Below are 18544 nucleotides of genomic sequence, written 5' to 3'. Positions count from 1 at the left end.
GATCATTATACAGAGGTGGTCACTAAGGCAGGTTTATAATTCTATAACTGTATCTAAGTATATTTTACAACTAAATACATACTGTACATAATACATCTACTTAAAGGCAAAACATAATCTTATATTAATTAGCACCAGGCCCATTCATGTATAATCACAGGGTTTTGATTATATAGATTCCGCTTTAATATTGTATAATACTTGACCAGGGTTGGGGTCAATTACATTGCAATGTAATTAATTACAATTACAATTGCTTGGTCTAAAGTCAATTACAATTACAATTACTCAGTTTTGTAAATGTAATTAATTACAATTACAATTACATTCAAAAAGTAATTAATTACAATTACACATTACATTTTCCTAATATGTTTATTTTTGATAACGTCATACAATTTAGCATAATATGTTTATTTTTGATAACGTCATACAATTTAGCATTGATACAGATATATAAGTCAATATCAGTAAATTCTGACAGAACACATGTTCACTTCACATAAACCGCAAGTTACAATTGAGTACTGGTAGCTAGGGTGTATTAATTTTACATGTACATTTTTATTGGACCTAGCAGTAACATTGGCAAATGTGTCAACTTTAGGTACCAGGTATTCATGTTTTTGAATTGCATTTTATCATCATCAGCTTGAAAATTATCATCAGACAGTCTGATTATGTGTGATCGGAATACTTTGGCAGCAGCACTAAACAATCTCTCTACTGGAGCAGAAGTGGCTGGTATAGCTATAAATGCTTGCTAGCTAAAATAGACGAATTTGGATATCAGCAAGGATTATCTTTCCAGAACTTTAATGGGTCACAACATCTCTCATTAAAGCATTGAATTTAAGACCTGAGTTGTGTCTCTTTCGTGGGGGTGTAATGGGAAGAAAACTGAAAAAGACTTCTGTTTTAATTTTCTTGGCAGGGGGCGGTGAAGACTAATATGAGCTATCATCTATACTTTTGCCTTCATTAGATATGCTAATTAGTGATCAACAGATGTTATATAAGCAAGACCTTTGTGAGTTGTAATCACAGGCTATGTGTTCACACCTCACACCTGTATAGTGCCTGAGGGGTAAACTACAGGTAAAACAGGTACAAGTGTAGTGTATACTATGGTCACTGCCTCACATATGTTACCTGTTTAAATTTCTATATAGCCAAATATATGTCATTAATTAATCTTGGTATTAGACATTAGTAAATATGTATTATGTAATTGAAAAGTAATTGAAATGTAATTGTTAATTACACATTTTTAGAATGTAATGAATTACAATTACAATTACATGTAATTGAAATATTTCTTAATTACAAATTACTTTCAATTACTTGAAAAAATGTAATTAATTGCAATTAATTACAATTACATTTTTAATTACCCCAACCCTGTACTTGACCCTGTCTTACTCATATAGAGGTGTCTGTAATATACCATATCTTCTCACACTGATATCTGTGCTATCAAAATTATTTGCATAAGTTGTATGACTTGTTTCGCAATTAAATAAATAAGTTTATTTTTTATTATAACCATATGATAAAGCGCCTGTGTGGTATATAATTACAGATCAAAAGTGATAGCACATATACTGCAAGATATTAAAAATAAGATTAAATGCATCGCTAATAACAAATACTTCAAAAACAACTTCATAAAACAACTTCATGACTAGCTGTTAAAAACATACAAAAATCTTTAAAAATTTTGTCCTTGTTATAAATACATGTTACAGGTCTTCAGTAACCTCATGCTGTTTATATTTGATGGGACACACTGTATTAAAATGTTTGCATCGTACATCATGAATTTACCACTGTAAAAAAAATTGTCACCAATCACAATAGCACCAGTATACAGCCACAATCGGTTAGCCTCGAGTTTTCAGGCATCAGTGGGTTTTTTCTTTCCATGTCGACATGAATATTCAGTTGTTTGAGCAGCTCCATTCCGACCTCATCCGTGCCAACTCCTCAACTTTCCTAGTAAATGTAACCATGGGTTCTCCGTTCAGGAAATGTTCAATCTGAAAACAATTGATAACAACTAAGAAATTGCTGATAGCTTTTTAGTAACTTATTTTTTTTAAATTCTGTAGTCAATCAAATAAGTGCCAAGCTTTGCGCTTAAAAAAAATTATGAAAAGGATGCGCTTAAACATGGGTATATATGTACATGTATTTCCAAGTGTGAAAATTTTCACTATACAGTTGCATTTTTTTTTTTAATTGTAATTACTTATATATCATTTACATGAGATTCTCAAAATTTGTCATTTTCAATATATTTCTGGAGATTTAATGAAAGTGAAATAAAGAAAATTTCCATATTACAAATTATTTCATTTAAATTACACTTATGAAATTCATTGTTGATATTTAAGTAAGTTTTCAGGTATTGGTTACAGGTATTTTGTGGAATTTCTGCACTAAGCCACCTACCACATGGCGAAGGGTGGGACACAATTCCGAGTTGCACCTTCGGACTAAAGTCAATACATTATCAGGAAGCTCTGACATGGCCTCCATCAAGTAACAACAAGCTACGAACTCTGGTGTAGACACAGCTGGTGATCGTATCTCTTCATCCTGAACAAACAAAATATTCAAAAATGAGATCTCCACTGTTTCAACTGTATGTACTCTCTTTGTTAACCAACTTTCTTTCGTCTGCAATTTACATCCGCGATACATGTAAATTTGCAAAAGTTTATTGCCATGAATTAACATCTACTTTATATATATTGATATTGATTACCATTCAAATTTAATATTTGCGAATGTTAATCTTCGCAAACTTGTATTGATTCAGAAACGAAAATCATGAAATTTAGTAGCTGTGAAAAATATTGGGTTTACTGTATTTGACAAGGTAAACTAACAATCCATCATCAGATACTTTCTTAATATCAATTATGGTATATGCCATGATGATGCCATTGCACAAGATCAATTCTGTGCTGAAACTTGATTGGGTAAAATAAGTATGTGTTTAGTACCCAAAACAACCCCACCTAATTACCACACAAACAGGAGGGAGAGGATAGGGAATTATAAGTTATACAATTACCTACCTTAAAGTCAAATCCAGCCAAAGCAAGGAAATCACAGCATGCTTTTTTCTTTGTAAATTTCAAGTTTTTAACTCCAGGGTGAGTGAGCACATCATCATTGGTCTTATCATGAAATCTGTTTTCTACTTGATCAAACTGAAAAAAGACAAAGGCAGTAGACAAACAAGAGGACAGCAAAACAGGACAAATATTTTTCTATATTTTGATCCTTTGACTATCGCCAACAATTTTAACCATTGCTATTATGCAAAACACTATTCCAATATTCCAACTCCATTTATACAGTATTACGATAGTATTGGATTCTGAATTCTTTCAAATTCTATTCAATGACTTGGCTGTCATATCGTACATCTAGTGCAGTGTTGGTTTAGAGTTATCTCCCTTTACATGTTAGCGTCAGTAGCAACCCCCAACACACTGACAATTGTGATCGAGAACAACATTAATGTTTGCTTTTTAATTGAATAGCATGGGAAGAGTGACATTTTATCGTGACTGCTAGTCAGTTACTATATAAATCCTCTTGAGTACAATCATATTAGTCCAAGCAACAGAAAACTATCTGAAACTATCAATAGCTTGGCATACTATCCGCAAATATTATCGACTTGTTCAATTTGCCATCGACTGATCGAGTAAAGATGCATACAATCGCAATATATTGATAGTTTGATGTACTGGTACACCCCTACATGTATGTAATGTCAGTAGTAAAGTGTCAGAGGTAATTACATATCCCTTAGAATATGTTAATTTTTGGTTTGAATAGTTTAACGTCCTATTAACAGCCAGGGCCATTTACAGTAATACAAAGATGTCCCTGGTTTAGATGGTGGATGGAAACTTTAGCTACAGATAGCTACAGGTACTAAAATTCTGTACGGTAACTAATGTTTATGAGGCATTATTATAATTTTTTGTCTGTGCCCTAGAATAATTTTTACGACTGAATACATCAAACGTGATGGTTTTCAATACATTACTGAAGAAAAAATAACATGCCAAAATTTTCGCCACGTTACAGCACACATTAACCATTTTCAGAATATGAATCTTACCAAAATGTCAAGCTTTTCGAAATCCTCTGTTGATGCATTGAACAGCAGGTCTTTTATTTTTTCTCTGTCTACTTCTGGCATGGAGAAGACAGGTTGTAGGATTTGGGAGACTTTCTCCGGCTTGTCTGTCGGACTTTCCAAACCAATGCTTGGAGCACCATCTGTTTCCAGGCGATCCATGTCTACAATTAAAATGATTACTAGTCTACATCTAATCTGATTAAAATACAGCATTCGACCCAATAAGTGCCCCTCTCCCTACAAGCGCTCCCTCTCCCCTCTTTTGAAGCCTCAATTTCAATTCTGGACATGTAGACAGAACTTGACTGTTGTTTTGCTATATAAGGACTTTTGGAAGGCCAACAAATGCATTAAGACTAGATTCATTGCTCGACTATGACACTTAAATTATGTGTAATTTTGTGAAATGTTAGCTCAAAGGACTATGCATGGTTTGGACCCATTTTGGCTTCCAAATCCATACATTTTTTAAACTAAGAATTAAGAAATAAAATTGTTACATAAGTACATCACTGATTTAATTGTACATTTTGTATTAATTTAAATTATAATACGGTACTTAGCTATATTACATAGTAAAACTTTTAACGGTGCAATGTACTTTAATACTTAGAGATTACAATGTAAAACTGTGAACAGTGCACTGTACTTACTTCCACCTGAGTCTATGGTGGAGGATGGCTGGAGGGGGCGTCCTATAATGTCTTCTTTCTTCATAAATCCTCCAGGAAAATCGCCGGTGATACAGGGTACTATCTCACCTCCATGTTTATCCACCTGTAACTCCCACACTTTGTAGGCTATCGGCTGACCTTTAAGGAGCCCTATATCACGAATGTTCTTGTCATCAAACGATTCTGATGCACTTCCACTTACTTCACTTGCGCCCTGCAATAAAATGTTCAAACAAAATCAATTTTAAATTGGATGATATTTTTACTTTAATACTAGGGTATTCGAGAAAATCGAAATAGTTTGGAAATGAGCAATGAGAGTCGCCATAGATGTTAACATACTACACTGAGATGTGTAAACATAAACAATAACCAACTGATATGGTGTTTATCACAAGGTCTTCAGGGTGAAAATCCACAGCTCTAACCGACTGACCCTAAAAACCATGCTCCGTCAGCTGTGTAACAGAGATCATATTTTACACTATGTACATGCCATACCGATCAGCTCCTTTCATAATAATTTACACATGACATAGATTTCTGAAACAGCCGGCTTTTAGTTTTCAAATGGTAATGAAAATGAAATTGATAATTTTATAGAGTCACAAAAGTTATTAACTTACCGGTAATACTACACTTACACTACCATCACATTTGTAACAATATAACTTAAATAAATTTAATCCTAATTTTCATAAGGCAGGTCGTTTTTGTTCCCGCCATTAGTTGATTTTCACTGCGCCAGAAGGCAAAACAGCGAAATGAATCTTCACTGGTAACATATATGTAGTTTTTGCAGGGAATTTTGCATTTGGTCGGTGTCCTCTTAGGCCATTGATATATATTTTCATTTAGTATTATTGTTTTAAGAAACTTTTAATTTTTGTTTCGCAAAGGTAGTGGGCCTTAAAATTTCTACCCATCTTTCACTGATATTGAATAGCCCACCATCTGATGATGGTGGGCTAAAAATAATAAATCCACATGTAGAGAGCATCATACCGGAACTCGAGCATTGATGCTCCCTTCTAAATTAAGTTTATCCGTTCTTGTAACTTCAGCATCCTGTGAGAGTTTGACGATACTCTGGACAACACACAGCACACTGTTCTTCTTATTGCGGATTTGCTCGATTAAAACATGGGCCAAGTTAATGCGCCTGTATTAAAAGAAAAAAAGAATATTTCAAAATACACGGTTGTGACAAAAGCAAGAAGTCAACATCAATATAGATCCCTATATATACCGTATTTGCTATAATTAGCGCCTTTCCTACAATAAACACACCTCTTGTCTTCTGGAGGATTGAAATTACATAAACGTCCCCATCCCATCTAATGGATTTAGCGATATTTTACCACTGTGTGGTGCTTTCATCATCAGTATTCTTTCACATGTAAATCATGACATATTAGTATGTATCAAAGGAATGATGCTTATCTTTTTATCTTTATCACATGTTTATTGCAACGGATTAATGTGCCATGAGACGGAAATAGTAAAATACGACTGAAGTTTTTTTGTCCTCAACTTATATTAGTACCCCCTTTATCATAATTTTTAAGTGCACTAGGTGCTAATTTTAGTGAACACGGTATAGGTATATACCTATAAAGAATCGCACCAAAATAGATTCCTGGAAATTCCCGAAAACTTTGCACAGGTTAAAGGTTAATCAATGTCTTGGAGCATGTTGGTTGGGGTAAAATGTATTTAGGTTGCATTGGTTTCAAGACTTTAATATGTTCATTGAGAAATACATGTAGGTATAAATTACGTAAAGAATTTTATTGATTCTTTTAAGTCAGTTTTTGTCAAGGGAGATAATCAAGGGAACAATTTGTTGATTTTTTTTGCGATTTACTCTTTGATACTATTTGCAGGGAGAAATGTTTGCATATTTATAAATGTCTACCTTTAATAATCTATTCAGATTATTTTCTTGTCATTCTTTCCATTTAATTCATAGGTTTGCAGTAATAAACTTGACCTTGTGAAATTTTATGAATAAAATCAACTATACCTTAATTATGATATGACTCACCTTTTAATAAGCTCTCGTTCTAGACTTGCTGAATCCAGCTTAACAAGGTTTAGTTGACCTAGATTTGCTTCAATAGTAACTGTATCGGATGTTGACAATGTCACGTCGGCCAATTCCTCCAGAATATCCACACCAAATTTACCACTAAGTGAGAGCTCAATGGTCCTGTGCCATTTACAGAATCCCTCCTGGGATATCTCATCCACTCGCATCACAGAATGGGGTTGTAACAGTACGTCATTTAGCTGTCGGAAGTGAAGTTAAAATCTTCATTACGACAAAATAATCAAGAAAGGTTGATAAAGTCAAACCTGGCTATGAAATCCCAAGGGAGAGAGAAAATATGTTCTTTTTTTGCTAAAATTAGCCGTCGAAAGTGAAGTTAAAAATCTTAATCATTATAAAACAAGAGGCCCATGGGCCTTAACGGTCACCTGAGTTTCAGGGCTACAAATATTGTAGAGGGCCTTGAGACCTTTAATAAGTTGAGTAAATCAGTTTTGAAATTTTAACCATTTTGACTTTTTTGGGACCCCTCCCCCCTGGCCCCTCTGGCTCAGCAAGTACCTAAACAGATGTGATAATAAACTGCTATCTCAGGCTAATGATTCTAACCAAGTTTGCCTCATTTCCTAAGAAAATCGAGCAAATTATGCTCATAAGTGTGTTTTTTTCAAAAAGGTATACAGTCAAACCTGTCTACGCATGAAGACCATCCAAGGGAGCAGGGAAATAAAAATGAAATAAGTACTTACTTCAAAATTATATGGCTTGTAGGTCACTTTATTCCAGAAAATGTAGTGTCTTTTCTTTCGCTTCACTACAATTTGAAAGAGTTTGAGATCGTGTGCACTAGCGATGGATCGCACGGGAATGAATGTATCATCGCCGTCAACCATCTTGGTAAACTTCTCAGCAATAGCAGAAAACATGGTTGTTTTACCTAAAAGAGAAAATAAATACATATCTGCAACCCACTTAGATTTTAAGTAACCAGTTTTAGTAATTTAACACATACTAATTAAGGTTTAAATTGCCATCCATTTTGGTACATGTATACATTGCAACAAAACAATCAAAATTATATTTTCACTGTCAATGTGTCATTACGTTTGGTCAAATCAAAAGTGATATTTTCACGTATATTTTCACCATAAAACCTTATATTTTACTGAGGAAAATGTAAATAAGTATCGTATTTCATTCTTACTTATTAGTTATTACTTACATATATAATTAGTTATTACTTACATACATAATTTTAAAGAAAATGTAATAAACAAATGTAAAGAAATACCATGCAATACAACAGCCATATTGTTTTTGGCAATGACAGGAATAAATGCACTAGGTAAAATTACAGAGTCCATGCAGTTTTAGCATTATCAAAGATGTATTTCCTCTATAATTACACATATAACAGTAACTGTGCATATTAGTTGTAACATGTACATGGTCAGGCAATTGAAATTGAGGCCTGAAAAGGGGGAGGGGCGTTTGTAGGGACATGACACTTATTGGGTCAAATACTGGATTAATGGTTTCATAAAACATGTATCCATATGTTTTACTTGCTCTGGTACTAAACTAAGTATAGACAGTCTTGGAAATAAATAGTTCAAGACCATTTGATTTGACAATATGAATGACGTCTTCTGCTGTTTGCAAATATTGCTGTTTCTGATTTCTGATATTGGCTATAGGGTACTGCAAGCAATGCTACTACTTTGGAGTTAAATAACTACCTCTTAATGTAGCATCTACCTCTAGCTGCATGTATCACACCATTATTTGGTTGAGCATTCGCAATAGACTACAAAATATGGTTCCAGTGGAGCAGGACTCGGACATGGTCGATCATCTGTGACCACATAAATGTAGCTTAAAGATGCTCCACCGCCGACAAAGCATAAATGATATTCATTATTTGAACAATAATTGGTGTTCAATCGAGTGTATGTATGTCCAATTAGCATAAAAAATAATATAAAATAATTTATTTTGCCTTTGGGTTATGCGCAATCAGTACTTCATTCCATATAGGATATAGTGCGTCAGAATTTCGGGATGCAATTAATTATCTTTCATATTTTTAATTTTGTTAGAATTAGAAGCTCAAACTTTTCAATGGTGGTAATGGTGTAAAGTAAGTAACTTTTGTAACTGAAGAAAAATACTAAATCGTCTGCTCCTGTTTTTGATAGTGAAAAAATACCATTTGTCGGCGGTGGAGCATCTTCAATGATGGTAGAGCAATATTCACCATTTAGTCTAGTGTTCGGATCGAGGTTCCCGATTCTAAATTCGGTCTGCATTGGCCACTATATTGTCTCCTCTCTTGCTTAATTATAGTGAGTGAGGTAGCGATTCATCCAGGACCCAGGTTTAATTCCTACATTGTATGCCTGATCTAGCTACATGTACATGCATATGAACATTGAGTCTTGTTCTTCGAATTCCATTGAAGTGTCTGAGTCAGCTCTTAAAGATAGAATGTTATCAGCACTGTGTTGAAGAGCATGCAGTTCAAACATTTGTAGAGGTGGCACATTGCTTATTTCTCATAGATAAAAAAGAGATTAAAATAATAAAAAAAAAATATGTGCAAATGTGTGGTTCAGCAGAGATAGCATTCTCGATATTCCAGGAGTTCCGATCACTTATAACCTCTATATCCATAGACTGCCTCATATTAAAACTGAAGACAACAGAACAGAACAGATATCTTAGTCCTTTGATGTCACAAAATAGCCGTATAACGGTACACTGCAGTTGACTGTGTGGCTTTGAAAATGGACGTCGCGCTCTCTCTAGTCTCCAAAGGGACCCCTGGAGTATGATTCAAGGATGCAGAGATAGGGGTTGAAGCTCAAGACAGACAATGTATAGGGCTCATTGAAATCTGGACAGCAAGCAATATCAGAAGTCAAGAATTGCATCTGATGATCGTATGAGGAAAGAAGGAGCATATTTATAGCACGTTTTGACAGCACTGATTTGTTGGAACCTGTGAGCTCCCTTGGTTCCCGTTATCCTGTGCCCATGATAGTGTAAGTGGTAAAAATCATAAGCTCTGTTACACAAGCAATACATAATAAAGATCGTATATACACGCGAAATTGATAATCTTATAGAGTCACAAAAGTTATTAACTTAACGGTATTACTACACTTACACTACCATCACATTTGTAACAATATAACTTTAATAAATTTAATCCTAATTTTCATAAGGCAGGTCGTTTTCGTTCCCGCCATTGGTTGGTTTTCACTGCGCCAGAAAGCAAAACAGTGAAATGAATCTTCACTGTTAACATACATGTAGTTTACGCAGGGAATCTAGAATTTGGTCGGTGTCCTCTTAGGCCATTGATATATATTTTCATTTAGTATTATTGTTTTAAGAAACTTTTAATTTTTGTTTCGCAAAGGTAGTGGGCCTTAAAATTTCTACCCATCTTTCACTGATATCGAGTAAATTTTACTCGATATCAGTGATACTAAAAAATAATAAATCCACATGTAGAGGCAGCTTCATACCGGACTCGAGCATTGATGCTCCCTTCTAAATGGAAAGAGTTTATCCGTTACTTGTAACTTTTTTCACATGCTGAGAGTTTGACGATACTCTGGACAACACACAGCACAGTTCTTCTTATTGCGAATTTGCTCGATTAAAACATGGGCCAAGTTAATGCGCCTGTATTAAAAAAAAAAATGATATTTCAAAATACACGGTTGTTGACAAAATCAAGAAATCAACATCAATATAGATCCCTATAATACTGAAATTTGCTATAATTAATACTTTCCTACAATAAACACACCTCACTTTGAGGATTGAAAAACATAAATGGTCCCCATCCCATCTAATGGATTTAGCGATATTTTACCACTGTGTGGTGCTTTCATCATCACAGTATTGCTTTCACATGTAAATCAGGGGACATATTAGTATGTATCAAAGGAATGATGCTTATCTTTTTATCTTTATCACATGTTTATTGCAACGGATTAATGTGCCATGAGACGGAAATAGTAAAATACAGCTGAAGTTTTCAGAAGTTTTTTGTCCTCAACTTATATAAGTACCCCCTTTGTCATAATTTTTAAGTGCACTAGGTGCTAATTTTAGTGAACACGGTATAGGTATATACCTATGAAGAATTGAGCACCAAAATAGATTCCTGGAAATTCTGAGAAAATTTTGCACAACTTAAATCAAAATCCAATGTCTTGGAGCATGTTGGTTGGGGTAAAATGTTTTAGGTTGCATTGGTTTCAAGACTTTAATATGTTCAACTTGAGAAATACATGTAGGAATGCAAATTACTTTGAGAATTTTATTGATTCTTTTAAGTCAGTTTTTGTCAAGGGAGAAATCAAGGGAACAATCCTTGATTTTTTTTTCATTTACTCCAAGATACTATTTGCAGGGAGAAATCTTGCATATTTATTAATATCTACCTTTAATAATCTATTAAGGCACAATTTTCTTGTCATTCTTTCCATTTAATTCATAGGTTTGCAGTAATAAACTTGACCTTGTGAAATTTTATGAATAAAATCCAACTTCAATACCTTAATTTATGATATGCCTCACCTTTTTAATAAGCTCTCGTTCTAGACTTGCTGAATCCAGCTATAACAAGGTTGAGTTGACCTAGATTTGCTTCAATAGTAATGTATCGGATGTTGAACAAAATCCCGTCAGTAATTCCTCCAGAAATATCCACACCAAATTTACCACTAAGCCAAGATCTCAATGGTCCTGTGCCATTTACAGAATCCCTCCTGGGATATCTCATCCACTCGCATCACAGAAGGGGGGTAACAGTACGTCATTTAGTTTGTCGGAAGTGAAGTTAAAATCTTCATTACGAAAAATATATCAAGCAAGGTTGATAAAGTCAAACCTGGCTACGGAAATCCCAAGGGAGAGAGAAAATATGTTTCTCTTTTTTTTGCTAAAATTAGCCGTCGAAAGTGAAGTTTAAAAATCTTAATCATTAAAAACAAGAGGCCCATGGGCCTAAACGGTCACTCTGAGTTCGGATCAGGCTGAAACAAAATATATAAACACTATGTAATTTATACCCTTAGTTCTTGAACTCGAGTCAATTTAGAATGCAATTTGACCTTTCAATCTTTGAGAAATAGTTTCTTTGACTTCATTAACATCTAAGTTTACATTTCTGGAAAACACACAGTACAAATGTGTTCTAATTTATTGCGTTTTTTTGCTCGATAAAAACATGGTAAATTTGCGCCTGTATTTTCTGAGAATATTTCAAAATAATTGGTAGAGGGACTTGAACCTTTAAGAAGTGAGTAAATCAATTTAGATTATTATACCTGTTTTGCTATAATTTTGGTACCCTTTCCCCCCCCTGGCACCCTCTGGCTCAGCAAGTACCTAAACAGATGTGATAATAAACTGCTATCTCAGGCTAATGATTTTAACCACTGTTTGGCCTCATTTCCTAAGAAAATCGAGCAAATTATGCTCATAAATGTGTTTTTTTCAAAAAGGTATACAGTCAAACCTTTCTACGCATGTTTAAGCAACCTGAATCCAAGGGAGCAGGAAAATAAAAATGAAATAAGTACTTACTTCAAAATTATATGGCTTGTATGTCACTTTATTCCAGAAAATGTAGTGTACTTTTCTTTCGCTTCACTACAATTTGAAAGAGTTTGAGATCTGTGCACTAGCGATGGATCGCACGGGAATGAACATGTATCATCGCCGTCAACCATCTTGGTAAACTTCTCAGCAAAATAGCAGAAAAACATGGTTGTTTTACCTAAAAGAGAAAATTAAATACATATCTGCAAACCCACTTAGATTTTAAGTAACCAGTTGGGGTAATTTAAAATGTACTTTAAGGTTTAAATTGCCATCCTTTTGGTACATGTTCATTGAACAAAACAAGGTATAAAACGTAAAATATTTTCACTGTCAATGTTGTCATTCGTTTTGGTCAAATCAAAAGTGAACATTTGTCACGTATATTTTTTGCATGAAACCTTGATATATTTACTGAGGAAAATGTTTGAAATATTTAGTATAATGTCGTATTTCATTCTTACTTATTAGTTATTAGTTTGCTTTAATATATATAATTCTTTATTACTTTACAATTAAATACATGAAATTTTATGAAAAATAAAATGTAATACCTTAAATGTAATAAAGAAATACCATGCAATACAACACCATATTGCTTTTTGTTGCAATGACAGGAATTAAATTCAATGAGTAACCGTACTAGGTGTTTACAGAGTCCATGCAGTTTTAGCAATTATCAAAGATGTATTCCTCTATAATTATACATATAACAGTAACTGTGCATATTAATTGTAACATGTACATGGTACAGGCAATAAAAAATTGAGGCCTCAAAAGGGGGAGGGGCGTTTGTAGGGACATGACACTTATTGGGTAACATACTGGATTTAATGGTTTCATAAAACATGTCATATGAATTTAAAATTGCTTGGTACTAAACTAAGTAAGACAGTCTTGATAATAGTTCAAGACCATTTGATTTGACAATATGAATGACGTCTTCTGCTGTTTGCAAATATTGCTGTTTCTGATTTCTGATATTGGCTATAGGGTACTGCAAGCAATGCTATACTTTGGAGTTAAATAACTACCTCTTAATGTAGCATCTACCTCTAACTGTCATGTATCACACCATTATTTGGTTGAGCAATTCGACAATAGACTATGTAAAAATATGGTTCCAGTGGAGCAGGACTCTTGAAATCATGCATTTCGATCATCTGTGACCACATAAATTTGACCTTTCAAGATTTCCACCGCGACAAAGCATAAATTTGATATTCATTTTTGAACAATCTGGTGTTCAATCGAGTGAAAATGTAGTCCAATTAGCATAAAAAAATAATTTTTTCAATAATTTATTTTGCCTTTGGGTTATGCGCAATCGAGCAAATTATGCTCATAAATGTGTTTTTTTCAAAAAGGTATACAGTCAAACCTGTCTATGCATGAAGACTATCCAAGGGAGCAGGGAAATAAAAATGAAATAAGTACTTACTTCAAAATTATATGGCTTGTAGGTCACTTTATTCCAGAAAATGTAGTGTCTTTTCTTTCGCTTCACTACAATTTGAAAGAGTTTGAGATCGTGTGCACTAGCGATGGATCGCACGGGAATGAATGTATCATCGCCGTCCACCATCTTGGTAAACTTCTCAGCAATAGCAGAAAACATGGTTGTTTTACCTAAAAGAGAAAATAAATACATATCTGCAACCCACTTAGATTTTAAGTAACCAGTTTTAGTAATTTAACACATACTAATTAAGGTTTAAATTGCCATCCATTTTGGTACATGTATACATTGCAACAAAACAATCAAAATTATATTTTCACTGTCAATGTGTCATTACGTTTGGTCAAATCAAAAGTGATATTTTCACTCTAGTTAAACTATCACGTATATTTTCACCATGAAACCTTATTTTTACTGAGGAAAATGTAATTACGTATCGTATTTCATTCTTACTTATTAGTTATTACTTACATATATAATTAGTTATTACTTACATACATAATTTTAAAGAAAATGTAATGAACAAATGTAAAGAAATACTATGAAATACAACAACCATATTGTTTTTGGCAATGACAGGAATAAATGTACTAGGTAAAATTACAGAGTCCATGCAGTTTTAGCATTATCAAAGATGTATTTCCTCTATAAATATACATATAACAGTAACTGTGCATATTAGTTGTAACATGTACATGGTCAGGCAATTGAAATTGAGGCCTCAAAAGGGGGAGGGGCGTTTATAGGGACATGACACTTATTGGGTCATATACTGGATAAATGGTTTCATAAAACATGTATCCATATGTTTTACTTGCTCTGGTACTAAACTAAGTATAGACAGTCTTGGAAATAAATAGTTCAAGACCATTTGATTTGACAATATGAATGACGTCTTCTGCTGTTTGCAAATATTGCGGTTTCTGATTTCTGATATTGGCTATAGGGTACTGCAAGCAATGCTACTACTTTGGAGTTAAATAACTATCTCTTAATGTAGCATCTACCTCTAGCTGCATGTATCACACCATTATTTGGTTGAGCATTCGCAATAGACTACAAAATATGGTTCCAGTGGAGCAGGACTCGGACATGGTCGATCATCTGTGACCACATAAATGTAGCTTAAAGATGCTCCACCGCGGACAAAGCATAAATGATATTCATTATTTGAACAATAATTGGTGTTCAATCGAGTGTATGTATGTCCAATTAGCATAAAAAATAATATAAAATAATTTATTTTGCCTTTGGGTTATGCGCAATCAGTACTTCATTCCATATAGGATATAGTGCGTCAGAATTTCGGGATGCAATTAATTATCTTTCATATTTTTAATTTTGTTAGAATTAGAAGCTCAAACTTTTCAATGGTGGTAATGGTGTAAAGTAAGTAACTTTTGTAACTGAAGAAAAATACTAAATCGTCTGCTCCTGTTTTTGATAGTGAAAAAATACCATTTGTCGGCGGTGGAGCATCTTCAATGATGGTAGAGCAATATTCACCATTTAGTCTAGTGTTCGGATCGAGGTTCCCGATTCTAAATTCGGTCTGCATTGGCCACTATATTGTCTCCTCTCTTGCTTAATTATAGTGAGTGAGGTAGCGATACATCCAGGACCCAGGTTTAATTCCTACATTGTATGCCTGATCTAGCTACATGTACATGCATATGAACATTGAGTCTTGTTCTTCGAATTCCATTGAAGTGTCTGAGTCAGCTCTTAAAGATAGAATGTTATCAGCACTGTGTTGAAGAGCACGCAGTTCAAACATTTGTAGAGGTGGCACATTGCTTATTTCTCATAGATAAAAAAGAGATTAAAATAATAAAAAAAAAAATATGTGCAAATGTGTGGTTCAGCAGAGATAGCATTCTCGATATTCCAGGAGTTCCGATCACTTATAACCTCTATATCCATAGACTGCCTCATATTAAAACTGAAGACAACAGAACAGAACAGATATCTTAGTCCTTTGATGTCACAAAATAGCCGTATAACAGTACACTGCGGTTGACTGTGTGGCTTTGAAAATGGACGTCGCGCTCTCTCTTGTCTCCAAAGGGACCCCTGGAGTATCATTCAAGGATGCAGAGATAGGGGTTGAAGCTCAAGACAGACAATGTATAGGGCTCATTGAAATCTGGACAGCAAGCAATATCAGAAGTCAAGAATTGCATCTGATGATCGTATGAGGAAAGAAGGAGCATATTTATAGCACGTTTTGACAGCACTGATTTGTTGGAACCTGTGAGCTCCCTTGGTTCTCCTGTGCCCATGATAGTGTAAGTGGTAAAAATCATAAGCTCTGTTACACAAGCAATACATAATAAAGATCGTATATACACGCCATGTGCGCACATCTACACGTGGTTATACTGTTATATATTTGGTGGTGCACATCGCGATCTACCTAAGTACTTTCATTGACTTACCGTTGATGTCTTTCAACGCACTTCGTTTTAAAAACGTGGGTAAATTCACATTGGCATGCAAAAATGAAATACAAGTTTTGGCTTATCTATCATTCCTACAAATATAAAGAAACTAATGTTATAAGCGGTCAACAAATACTTCCTGATTTCGAACAATGGCTTCCGCTTTTAACTATGTAGCATAACATCGACTATAACATAGACCTAATATATAAAATGAAATGAAACCGGAAGCTTCAAAAACAGGAAGCAAAACAAAGTGCTAGGACTATTAAACGTAAGACAGTTTCTTCATTTTATTCGTTTGTGTAAAACGTGACCATTTAATTATGTCTATCGTATAGTATATTTTAACAATAATTATAGGAGTCATTTGAACGTGAAATTAAAGGAGTTATCACTTACCCATTACTAATTCGGTGTTAGTGCGCAGGTGCAAAGAAAATTGCAATTATAGAAAACGAAAGTAAAAGTAACAAGAGATCCCAGAGGGATCTTGGCGCCCACCAAAGAATGATCTATGTTTGATAATGGAAAGAGGGATCTTTTCCCTGCTTTTTAAACTTTTTCAAACATACTACATATGAAATTTAAGACAGATCGCTTCATTACTTTCTGAGAAACAGTGGTGAAATCCAAGATGGTGGCCGCTTGGCCATTTTGTTGACAGACTAGTCCCAAAGGTACTATGCACAACTAGGGCCCAAGGGGAACCTATGCATGGAATTTGAGAGATATCCCTTCAGTGTTTTCTGACAAATAGCGGTAACTATCAAAATCCAAGATGGCGGCCAGGTGGCCATCTTGTTGACCGATAAATGCAATATGCACAACTAGGGCCCCAGGGGAACCTACTTGTGAAATTTGAGAATGATCCCTTAAGGTACTTTCTGAGAAATAGCGGTAACAAACTTTATTTATCTAAATCCAAGAAGCGGGCTGTCGGCCATCTTGTTGACCTATCAGTCCCAAAATCTTTATGCCCAACTAGGGGCTAAGGGAAACCTACTTATTGAATTTGAGAGAGATCTCTTCAATACTTTCTGAGAAATAGCGGTAACAAACTTTAACTATCAAAATCCAAGATGGCGGCCGGTCGGCCATCTTGTTGACCCATCAGTCTCAAATTGCTATATGCACAACTAAGGCCCTAGGAGAACCTACATATGAAATTTGAGAAAGATCCCTTCAGTACTTTCTGAGAATTAGCGGTGTAACAAACTTTAACTATCAAAATCCAAGATGGCCGCCGGTCGGCCATCTTGTTGACCGATCAGTCTCAAATTGCATTATGCACAACTAGGGCCCTAGGAGAACCTACATATGAAATTTGAGAAAGATCCCTTCAGTACTTTCTGAGAAATAGCGGTAACAATCTTTAACTATCAAAATCCAAGATGGCCACCGGTCGGCCATCTTGTTGACCGATCAGTCTCAAATTGCAATTTGCACAACTAGGGCCCTAGGGGAACCTACATATGAAATTTGAAAAAGATCCCTTCAGTACTTTCTGAGAAATAGCGGTAACAAACTTTAACAATCAAAATCCAAGATGGCCGCCGGTCGGCCATCTTGTTGACCGATCAGTCTCAAATTGCAATATGCACAACTAGGGCCTTAGGGGAACCTACATATAAAATTTGAGAAAGATCCCTTCAGTACTTTCTGAGAAATAGCGATAACAAACTTTAACAATCAAAATCCAAGATGGCCGCCGGTCGGCCATCTTGTTGACCGATCAGTCTCAAATTGCAATATGCACAACTAGGGCCCTAGGGGAACCTACATATGAAATTTGAAAAAGATCCCTTTTGTACTTTCTGAGAAATAGCGGTAACAAGAATTGTTAACGGACGGACGGAAGGACGGACGGACCACGGACGAAAGGCGATTTGAATACAGATGGTGGGCTAAAAATAGACTGTACTACCAGAAACATATATACATATATATTTCTGGTACTACCTATAGCTTTTTTAAATACGTTATTTTTGCGACATTACGTTGCTTTTTACGATCATGCAATCGTTGGAGATTATATCACAAAAAAACTTTCATTCATATTCCCGTCGCCCAGTCCAAGCAGAAACATATATATATATATATATATATATATATATATACAATATA

At 34.6% G+C, this 18544-nt stretch overlaps 1 protein-coding gene across 1 annotated transcript; it reads right to left on the bottom strand.

The window, feature by feature from the left end:
- Positions 1 to 1851: 1851 nt before the first annotated feature.
- On the bottom strand, positions 1852 to 16770 carry LOC138310016 (gasdermin-E-like). Its single transcript, XM_069251165.1, is given in 10 exon segments — positions 1852 to 1976; positions 1979 to 2039; positions 2455 to 2601; positions 3087 to 3221; positions 4148 to 4329; positions 4822 to 5056; positions 5848 to 6004; positions 6890 to 7134; positions 7645 to 7832; positions 16415 to 16770. Coding segments are annotated over 9 exon segments (1464 nt in total). The 5' UTR covers positions 7822 to 7832; positions 16415 to 16770.
- Positions 16771 to 18544: the final 1774 nt, after the last annotated feature.

The sequence above is a fragment of the Argopecten irradians genome, chromosome 16, assembly GCF_041381155.1.
Source record: "Argopecten irradians isolate NY chromosome 16, Ai_NY, whole genome shotgun sequence".
NCBI lineage: Eukaryota > Metazoa > Mollusca > Bivalvia > Pectinida > Pectinidae > Argopecten > Argopecten irradians.
This window is presented reverse-complemented; position numbering and strand designations above follow the sequence as displayed.